Here is an 11678-nt window from a genome sequence, read left to right on the forward strand (position 1 = left end):
TCAAATCCTTGTTTAGGATACTGACCAAACATTTCATTCAATTATTCACTTAATCTTTCATTTTTGGCCACCTTTTTGCTATAGATGACACAGCCTTTATAATTTCTTCAACAAAAAACATGTATATCACAACCCTTACAAAAATAAACCATGGTTTTATCATAGTAAAACTGCTTAGTTTCCTTTTGCATGATTTCTGAATGCTTGAGAGTATAAAATAAATTAGGATCATAATAAAGTTATAGCCACAGGTAAATGTCGAGAGCTACAATTGTGATTTGTAAATAATACAATTTATTCATTTAGTTTTTATTTGATTAAAGTTCTATTTTCACCCTATAGTAGGTGTTTATTTCATCATCATATTTGAGGAAGGGGGCACAACAATACAATCCTGATCAGGACACACATTTGACCAGCAGCGGCCCTGAAGGTGTTGATATACACGTCTCTACTACACACACACACACACACACACACACACACTGAAGCACGTGTGGTGTTTTCAGCTCTTCACTATATTAACACATGATGTAGGTTACACATGTGCACGTCAGCGCTATGAGAGGATTTCACCATTTCATTTGATAAAACTATCGTCATTCTTTCGTATCGTAAACACAGACTGACAGAAACGGCAATGCCTTTACGACAACCTCTCAGATTAAAATCTCGGTTTAACTTGAAGAAATTCAAACAGAAATATAGTACTATTGCACAGTAGAGTATGTTATACGTCAAGTAGGCTTAATAGCTAATAATAATAGTTTATTAAAAAACACAGAAACTCTGGCTACAACTCACCTAAATAAAAGTTTGGTCTAACTTAAAGAAATTATGTAAGGAATTGCTTAGTAAAATAAACTTAAAAGAAGATATACTGAAACATTATTTTAAAGGAATATCACACAAGTTTTCATAGAAGTTTTAATTTAAGCTTGCCAAAACAATAACAACCATATTTTTCAAAAACAATTTCTAAAAGTACATTCGTATTTGTGCCTATAATGTTTATTTATTTATTATTATTGTCAGCTAATAAAAGCTATGCTTCAGGGACCATATTCATATAACATCTAAGGCTAAATGTAGCTCTTGACTGGTTGAGTTAGATGATGATGAACACTAAACTGTAGAAAATCAGTTGAGTCTCCCCAGCTGGAAATAACATTGACTGTTAAAGTCTTGTGTTTCTAACACTGAACCTTTTATAATGCTCTTAATGACATGTTGATGCATACTGTATGCATTAGTGAGTGTGGTGGTGTCACAGTGTCTGGTTTGTGTTCCCTGGGTGTCCACTAGAGGTCTCACTTTGACCTTTTGCCTCTCTGGATTTCGATTTTGGATAACCCAATAAACACTGCAATTGGATCTACCTGTTTGTGTGTGCTTGTCGTGACAGGTGGTGCTTATGGGGTATGGATGGTCACTTATTCCTTATATGAACTGTTTCAAATGCAAGACATTGATTGCATGAGATTAAGTTTGTAAATGATAGCTGTGTCCTTTTGTAGTGTGCACATATATTTATCATCAAACTGTGATAACTGTGACTAAATTCAGTATATATACGTCTGCCATATGTTGCCACCCCTCAAAAATTCCTGCCCCCTTCTCGCCACCCCATCAATATTTTTCTAGATCCACCCTGCCAATTTAGTGTATGGTAGTTGAGTTCACTATATAAGGAAGGAGTGAACAAATAAATAAGTGAACGGATTCGGAAAGTGACATATAGCCTACACTGCGCGTGAGAGTTGGAGCTGTTGCAAAAACATTGCCATATGTACTTTTATATTACATTTACCTAATTTTAGAAAATAATACTAATAGCAATAATACTCAAAATTACTTTATATTGCAGTTATACATATCTCCGCGTCAGCTTTGTGGTTACATCGATGCATATTTAATTAGTATTATTTTTTTTTGTAATGCTTTTATGTTCATAATCATTAAATTCTATTAAAATAAGGTACTGAGAACAAAAAAAAAAAAAAAACACGTTCATAATTATGTATTTATTATTTTTAGTATTATGGCGTCTGAAAGCTGCGGTCGGTGGTCAGTTTGTGTTTAAATGTATGTTTCTGAACAACGTTTTCCACTTTTTATGTAATTTCTAACTAGAAATTTGTATTTCAGTAATGACATATCCACTTAGTTATCACCAAAGTTCTCTATATTTTACTGTAGATCTTTAAACCATAACTCCGCCTCAGAAGTCCAATTTCAGTTTCATGAGGTGCTTAGTTTCATGATTCAAGGAAGCAAGTCACCTCACCTGCCTAAGTTTTTGGATGCAGCCAGCAATATGTTGGTTTGAACAGTCGTTCTTCTTCTTTGATCTAATGGCTGACTGGAGACATGAGCACATACCGCCACCTACAGTAATTTAGCTTTATTTTCTCTTTTCTTCGACTCGAATTATGCTTTTGAATTGACGTTAGGTAGGAGTCGAGTAGTAACGAATCATTCATTTGTTCTGCAATACATTATATACAAACATGGAGCTAAAAATGTGCTCTTTTTTTATCCCAAAGTTCATAATTTCAAATTTTCATATAAATACTAATTCTTATTTAATATTGATAGGCTACTTAATCACAATTGAAAAAAAGATGGGGTTTTGAAAAAAACTGTAATATACTGTTGTTTATTTTGCTCAATTTTTTCTATTTATGTCTCCTTGTCAGTCATGCATGTGTTAATGAAAATTACATTAACACCCCAATTTTCAAAGCATGAAATTGCAAATCTTTTGGAGGAGGTTTCTATTTTGTCTAAAAGTCTATTTTCAAAGCTTAAAAATAGCATTACAAATGCTGACATAAATAAAATCTGGGCAGAAATCACTAAAAAAATAAATGATGCTAGCTATGGATATGGACAAAGCCCAGACGAAGTCAGGAATAAGTGGAGGGTCTTTGCAAGTGTGACAAGAAGGAGGGCTTCAGCACGTAAGAGGGAAGCAAACAATAACAATATGGAGTATCAATTCAGTTCCTCCTGTCCCTACAGAGGAAGAGACAGTTTTGGGGCCTGTTGCAATGGAAGGATCCAGGTATACATGTGTATCAACCAGGCCTTTGCCTTCAAAGTTCAGGCCTTCAACATCAGCCCCTCTCCACCCTGGGCTTCCAACATCAGGCCCTCTCCACCCTGGGCCTCCAACATCAGGCCCCTCTCCACCCTGGACTTCCAACATCAGGCCCCTCTCCACCCGGGGCCTCCAACATCAGGCCCTCTCCACCCTGGGCCTCCAACATCAGACCCTCTCCACCCTGGGCCTCCAACATCAGACCCTCTCCACCCTGGGCCTCCAACATCCGGCCCCTCTCCAACCTGGACTTCCAACATCAGGCCCCTCTCCACCCTGGGCCTCCAACATCAGATACTCTCCAGCCTGGGCCTCCAACATCAGGCCCCTCTCCACCCTGGACTTCCAACATCAGGCCCCTCTCCACCCTGGGCCTCCAACATCAGGCCCCTCTCCACCCTGGGCCTCCAACATCAGACCCTCTCCAGCCTGGGCCTCCAACATCAGATACTCTCCAGCCTGGGCCTCCAACATCAGATCCTCTCCAGCCTGGACTTCCAACATCAGGCCCTCTCCACCCTGGGCCTAAAATATCAGGCCCTCTCCACCCTGGGCCTCCAACATCAGATACTCTCCAGCCTGGGCCTCCAACATCAGGCCCCTCTCCACCCTGGACTTCCAACATCAGGCCCCTCTCCACCCTGGGCCTCCAACATCAGGCCCCTCTCCACCCTGGGCCTCCAACATCAGACCCTCTCCAGCCTGGGCGTCCAACATCAGATACTCTCCAGCCTGGGCCTCCAACATCCGGTCCCTCTCCAACCTGGACTTCCAACATCAGGCCCCTCTCCACCCTGGGCCTCCAACATCAGATACTCTCCAGCCTGGGCCTCCAACATCAGGCCCCTCTCCGCCCTGGACTTCCAACATCAGGCCCCTCTCCACCCTGGGCCTCCAACATCAGGCCCCTCTCCACCCTGGGCCTCCAACATCAGATACTCTCCAGCCTGGGCCTCCAACATCAGATACTCTCCAGCCTGGGCCTCCAACATCCGGCCCCTCTCCACCTTGGGCCTCCAACATCAGACCCTCTCCAGCCTGGGCCTCCAACATCAGGCCCCTCTCCACCCTGGGCCTCCAACATCAGACCCTCTCCACCCTGGGCCTCCAACATCAGATACTCTCCAGCCTGGGCCTCCAACATCCGGCCCCTCTCCACCTTGGGCCTCCAACATCAGGCCCCTCTCCACCCTGGACTTCCAACATCAGGCCCCTCTCCACCTTGGGCCTCCAACATCAGGCCCCTCTCCACCCTGGGCCTCCAACATCAGGCCCCTCTCCACCCTGGGCCTCCAACATCAGGCCCCTCTCCACCCTGGGCCTCCAACATCAGGCCCCTCTCCACCCTGGGCCTCCAACATCAGGCCCCTCTGCACCCTGGGCCTCCAACATCAGGCCCCTCTCCACCCTGGACTTCCAACATCAGGCCCTCTCCACCCTGGGCCTCCAACATCAGGCCCCTCTCCACCCGGGGCCTCCAACATCAGGCCCTCTCCACCCTGGGCCTCCAACATCAGACCCTCTCCAGCCTGGGCCTCCAACATCAGACCCTCTCCAGCCTGGGCCTCCAACATCAGGCCCCTCTCCACCTTGGGCCTCCAACATCAGGCCCCTCTCCACCCTGGGCCTCCAACATCAGGCCCCTCTCCACCCTGGGCCTCCAACATCAGACCCTCTCCAGCCTGGCCTTCTAACATCAGGCCCTCTCCACCTTGGGCCTCCAACATCAGACCCTCTCCAGCCTGGACTTCCAACATCAGGCCCCTCTCCACCTTGGGCCTCCATCATCAGGCCCCTCTCCACCCTGGGCCTCCAACATCAGACCCTCTCCAGCCTGGCCTTCTAACATCAGGCCCTCTCCACCTTGGGCCTCCAACATCAGACCCTCTCCACCCTGGCCTCCAACATCAGGCCCTCTCCACCCTGGCCTTCTAACATCAGGCCCTCTCCACCTTGGGCCTCCAACATCAGACCCTCTCCACCCTGGCCTCCAACATCAGGCCCCTCTCCACCCTGGGCCTCCAACATCAGGCCCTCTCCACCCTGGCCTTCTAACATCAGGCCCTCTCCACCTTGGGCCTCCAACATCAGACCCTCTCCACCCTGGCCTCCAACATCAGGCCCCTCTCCACCCTGGGCCTCCAACATCAGGCCCCTCTCCACCTTGGGCCTCCAACATCAGGCCCCTCTCCACCCTGGCCTCCAACATCAGGCCCCTCTCCACCCTGGGCCTCCAACATCAGGCCCCTCTCCACCTTGGGCCTCCAACATCAGGCCCTCTCCACCCTGGCCTCCAACATCAGGCCCCTCTCCACCCTGGCCTCCAACATCAGGCCCCTCTCCACCCTGGGCCTCCAACATCAGGCCCCTCTCCACCTTGGGCCTCCAACATCAGGCCCTCTCCACCCTGGCCTTCTAACATCAGGCCCTCTCCACCTTGGGCCTCCAACATCAGACCCTCTCCACCCTTGCCTCCAACATCAGGCCCCTCTCCACCCTGGGCCTCCAACATCAGGCCCTCTCCACCCTGGGCCTCCAAGATCAGATCCTCTCCAGCCTGGGCCTCCAACATCAGATCCTCTCCAGTCTGACCCTCCAACATCAGCCCCTTCTCCACCCTGGGACTCTCCAACATAAGGCCCTCTCCACCCTGGGCCTCCAACATCAGGCTTCACATCTTCAGAGGGCGATAAGAAGAAACAATGCTTTAAATTCAGTTGTTAGCTACACTGCATTATTATGCTGTTGGAAATGTATGGAGGTGGTGGGTGATGGCCTCATGGAGGGGTGATGGAAGCACACATGACTCTTTTGTGTGGGCCACTTCTCCAGTTTGCCAGGTGTCTGAAGAGGGTGCATGTCTTTGGTGATAGCTGACTGCTGGGGGACAGGGGATATCATTTAAATGCACTGTAACTCAGTGAATACTCCACAAAGAGACATGATAGATATATCTATAGACAGCTTGATATGTCTACTTTTAAAGTTCTACTACTGAAAACAAAGATTCTGTGATAAAGTAATCCATATGAAAACAACACTATGTCTGTTTTTCACGTCTCCCTTTACTATATCTGACACCTCCTGACACATGTGCAGCATCCAGCCACCATTGCAGTTTAAACCATTTGTTTAATCTGACAACATCTGTTAAATATTTGGTTTATTTGCTGATAAACACATTTGTAGAGAGTATTCTATTTTATTATTCTGTAAAAACAACAAAATCACTCACTTATTTATACATTTTTGTTACTTTATTTTGGTAGATTAATTTACTATAAAAATATTGTGATTTGAGTGTTAACATTTAATGCAAGTGAAAATGTCTAGCACACTGTTTTATCAATATTGTTATATGAGAAATGTCTTTTGGAATGTTTTTACAAAGATAACTCACTCGACAAACGAAACGACGGCTGCGTTCCAATCAGCATGATAAATGCTTTCAGAGAGCACTTCTAAGGGAGAATAATCGCGAGGGCCACGCTGCTATATAGTTTCAAAATGAATTTGTAATAAAAATAAAGTCGTCGAATTAGGTAATAAACGTAAACCACAAATTTAAGTATTTTAAATCATTCAAAGTGGATGGGGAAATCTTCTAAAGGAATAGGGCATAGGGTTGATAACTCTGAATAGCACACAGCCCATGTGCTGTCGACACAGCAAACTAACGCCGAACTAAGCCTCTAACACATATGCGGACTGTCCTTCACACGACACAAGTTTGCGATGCAGTTTGTTGGGTGGAGCGATTTTTCGTTTGAACTATGGTTTCGGGAAACACTGGATCGTTGAACTACGTTGGTAACGACGGAACTTGCGACCATAGTTGGCGAACCATGCTTTGGGTGCGTTTCCCAAAACCATGGTTGCTAAATAAGTTAGCAACTTTGTTGGTTGCAATGCAATTTCGTATTGCCAACCAATAAGTTGCTAACAGGTTAGCAACTATGGTTTTGGGAAACGCACCCCTGAATAGCCCAGAATATGAACATAACCCGGTGAATTGCACTTTAAGCGTATCCCTCATAGAAAGAAAACGCTTTATTAATGGACTAAGGTATACACTTTATTAATAAATGATAGGCTACACGAAAGCAGATAAGCCCAGAAAACGGAAGTGTTTTCCTCCCATAAAGCGGCTTAATGAAGACAGTGATTAAAAAAAAAGACCAAATATGCTATAGAATTTATTAATATATATATATGTGTGTGTGTGTGTATGTAGGCTATATATATATATATATATAGATATTCTGTGTGCATGCAAGCATAATTGGATGATAATGAGGCATAATATAAGAAAATAATTATTTTGCATTAAAATATAGGCTACCACAGGCAATTAACACTGTAGTCAATTAAGCCAGTGGTTTTCTAAACCTTTTACCATTATTAGCCCCCACTTTATTATTAGACCGCAGTCACACCTTGATTTTCATGCGCACATATTCATTCAAGTGCGGTCTGTTCATTATTAAAATAAAGAATCGCCAATACAGATATAACGTTACACATTCAGTTTAATTCATCTGTGTTATGTCTGTGCTGTAGCCCAGACCCACACTAGTGCGGCACATTTCTGTTCATTATGATTTCCCCCGTCGATATTTGAACGTACAGAGCCCAGTTTATTTAATCAGAAATGGTTTAGCTTCAAATGCATTGCGAATATGGAAACATGTTGATTTGTGATGAATGAGAGCGGTACGTGAGGCCATACATTCAGTTTCTCTTTACATTAGGTTTTGGATTGTTTCTAGCTATTCTGGGCTTGGCTGCTTTCCTGTGCATAATAGGCTATATTTTATATATATATATATATATATATATATATATATATATATATATATATATATATATATATATATATATATATATACTATATTTTGCTTCAATAATATGGTGTGTAATCTGTGTACAGAGTCCAGTCATCGTAACAAACGTTCATAGTCACGGCAAGAAGGAGGCGGGAACCGACGAACATTCAAACTAAACTTTAATAATACAATATACCTAAAAGAGCGCGACAGCCCCTTCACGTGGACGACTGTCGCACACAAACAGAACCAAAACCCCAAATAAAGTCCGAGCCTGGTCCTCTCTCGTCCAACACTGTCATCAGTCCTTCCTCCGAAGCTCCGGGACTCGATACCGGCTCCGTTCCCTCGGCTCTCGTCACACAGTGTTTACATTAAGCGCTTTACTGTGTCATAAAACCGTGCCATCCAACTATCCATTTAACAGAAGTGAAAAGGAGCAACTTATTATTAACTTACTGTAGGTTTTACTTAACATGTATACAATTATTTTACGTATTTTGTTGGTTAAAATGAATGGTATTTAATTTGGAATGCTGTCCTTTTAAGACTTCAATGCATTAAATACTGACACACGTTCAGTTTTCACCCACCTGTTCACGTTCACTTAATCCATAACCGACTGTATTTACGAGAGATAGGCTACTCTACTACACAAAACACATCTGGACTGTTGTGTGTGTGTGTTTGAGCTCTGAGAACTGATCGCTGCTTCGCGTTTTATTAGTCTATCCATCCACTGCAGATGTTACCGAGAATAGATACACCATCGGCCCTTATCTGATCGCAATCCAATGACAGTGAGCACATTCTGAAGGACAATAGCCTATAGGATGCACTTTGAATGTCCAAAAGTCTCAAATAACATTATAGTCCAGTCTCGTCTAGTTAACGGAAAAGCTGCATACATTTCGTCATAATTTCATCATCAGATATTATTTTTAGCTCATCAGCGACTTGTCTTAGTCACATAAACAATGTTCATTAACGAACATTTTTCGTCGTTGTCTTCGTTAACGAAATGAACACTGCCAGCGGTGTAAATATTCCAGCTAAAAGTGTACTTAAGTGTAGTAAACCGAGGAAAGCCTTTAATGCAGCAGGAGACCTTGCCATGATCCTCCTCCTCAGAGTTTCTCTCTGGTTCAGTGAAAACACTGACTAAATTGACCAAAATATTCTTCTTTAAAACCATTTATATTTACTGCAATGTCTTTGAAATAGTTTACAATAAAGCAGCCAAACTACAATTAAATTTCACTGTAACTTTAAAAATAATGACTGTTATTGTGAAAATGTTGCCCATTACAAAATAAATGAGATGATTCTGTAACACATAATATAGTTATTAGGTTATAGTCATGCTCCATTTAATGCAGGCTCATCACGTGCTAGTTGAAGTGTTAAGGAGGTCTAACCAATCAGTTTTGTTTAAATACCCAAATATAAATACACGAGTGTACATCATATTTCACAACTACAATCAGTCCTGATGTGACAGTTTCATGTAACCTTTGGACAAACACCAGATTCAGTGCATGCTCAGTAAAAGATTATAATAAATTTAATATGACATCCTGAAGGTCAAAAGAGGTCAAAGGGCCTTCACTGAACATAGGACCTGGTCTTTTTATCCGAGACAGTTTCATCTGTGTTTTTCCCCGTTCAGTGTGTTTTTGCTTTGGTTGAAGAATCAGATCTGTGAGGGATATTGTCCTCCTTCATAAACAGACATGGCTGTGATGAGTGGTTTACTGTTATTATGATGGTTTATCATTGTGTGTCTGTCATATTTAACTGCTGTGTCTCTCTTGTTTTTATGTGTGAAAGATGATTAAACACTGCAAACATCCCCAGTGTTAGGCTTTCATTTCTGATCAATAACACAGTAACCTGAGTCACAGGACTCCCGCTTGTCTTCTCCTCACACACACATGCACGCATGCGCACTCCTTTCCCAGAAGGCCTGGCTCTTTCATGTCTTACAAATCTTTATCATAGCTCTGTGATGGTCAGGGTATGGAGATGACTGTTTGGGTGCGGCTGAAATATTTCACAATGTCTCAGTACAGCAGGAAGGAAATACTAGTGTGGGTGAAATAGTTTCTACAGGTGTGTGTGTTCTCTGATTCTCTGTGACAGTGATCATGAGTGTGTGAATGTGTCAGTCCTCGCTCAGGTTCTCTGGATCTCAGTGATGTTCATCTGGAAACCCACACTAAACCCACGTGGACCCCATGTGAGTTGGTCATTTGGGGCCCTATGGGGATTTTCTGTGGGTTATAGTTACAACATCGAGTGATATCTTCAAATCGTATTGGCGTTTTAATAACGCTCTGTTGCGAGATCGTACGTTTGTACATCTATTTGATTTCTTTTGGAGAGCTTGGAGAGAGAGAAAGACTGAGTCAGTGGTGGGACATTGGGAAAATCAATATTCAGTCTTTTTGCCAACAGTATGTAAAAAAATTATACAAAAGAAATTCAGAAGAAAATTGAACAGTTGTAACAAGAAATTATGAGATTGAATAGCTTCATAAGTGAAAGCGGTGGAACAAGTGTGGATCTGCTTGAACGATACATTTTTCCTGAAAAATTTGCATGAAGAAAGAGATCAAGGAAAAATAGTACAACAAAGGTTTACTCAGCTCAACAACATGGACTCTTTAACATCATTCTGTTTTGCTTTAGAGAAAAAAGTTCAGGACAAGGAATCAATCAGTCATCTCAAATTATCAAATGGAAGAGAGACAACAGATAAGAGAGAAATTACTTCACAAGTTTGGTCCTTTTATGAAGAACTGTATAGTGCTGAACCTTGTGATTCTGAAGCGACAGATGATTTTCTGACTGGACCTCTGAAGGAAGAGGAGAAGACGCTATTAGAAAAGCCACTTTCACTTGAAGAGATGAGGGAGGCTGTGGGACGATCATTTTGTAATGTATCGGATACTGTTTTTCACATTCTTTTCAGACTGCTATAGAATTGAACTTCTTCTGTATCTCGTAGAAAATATATTTAGAGGTTTTGGTTGGAATTTTTCAAAAGTATTTATTTTTGGGGTTAAATATATAAAGTCTCAAAGTGAGTCCTGCACCTTCTCCAATGTTTTCATTGGTCAAGCAAAGTTAACCATTTGGAAAGCATATCAAATTTAAAATGAAGATAAAATAATTAATATAATAGAATTATTCAAAGCTTTGGTAGAATACAGTGTTAAAATAAAAGTATGAATTTTATCAAATGAAAAAAAGAATTAAGCAATTAATGCAAATTTTATTTTTGTGAATGATGATGATAAGTTAGTGTTTCAGTGGTACTGCTGAAATTTGAAAAATGAATAAAAATACATTATTTATTACTCATTGTTATTAATGGAAATTGATGATAATTGTATAATATGATAGAAAAATAAAAGTGGATAAAGTCTCTCTCTCTCTCTCTCTCTCTCGCAGTCTAAAACCAGCAGCTTCTGCACCAACATCCTTCAGCTCTATCTAAATATCTAGCTGTAACACGTTTTTAACGGCCTCTTTTATTTTCAGAAATAGTTTCACTTTAACATTTAAACTTGTAATAGATTGTGTGGAGTGATGTTTGGTTCAGTCTTTGTAAGGTTTTTGATCCTTTTTTTTCGAATAAATCCTAATTTCTGCTTAACTTTAAACAAGTGTAGACACAGTTTGGATCTCATGCAGTCTTTATTAATCTCTAAACACATTCTCACATGATAACTTGCACCATGATA

General features: G+C 42.0%; 1 protein-coding gene across 1 annotated transcript; it reads left to right on the forward strand.

The window, feature by feature from the left end:
* Positions 1-3270: 3270 nt before the first annotated feature.
* On the forward strand, positions 3271-7704 carry LOC113082588 (branchpoint-bridging protein-like; the record flags this gene model as incomplete). The annotated part of the gene is made up of 3 exons (XM_026254165.1): positions 3271-3366; positions 4986-5223; positions 7664-7704. Coding segments are annotated over 3 exons (375 nt in total), but the record flags the coding sequence as incomplete, so codon positions are not given.
* Between the last annotated feature and the right edge of the window lie 3974 nt (positions 7705-11678).

The sequence above is a fragment of the Carassius auratus genome, unplaced genomic scaffold (genome assembly GCF_003368295.1).
Source record: "Carassius auratus strain Wakin unplaced genomic scaffold, ASM336829v1 scaf_tig00036521, whole genome shotgun sequence".
Taxonomy (NCBI): Eukaryota; Metazoa; Chordata; class Actinopteri; order Cypriniformes; family Cyprinidae; genus Carassius; species Carassius auratus.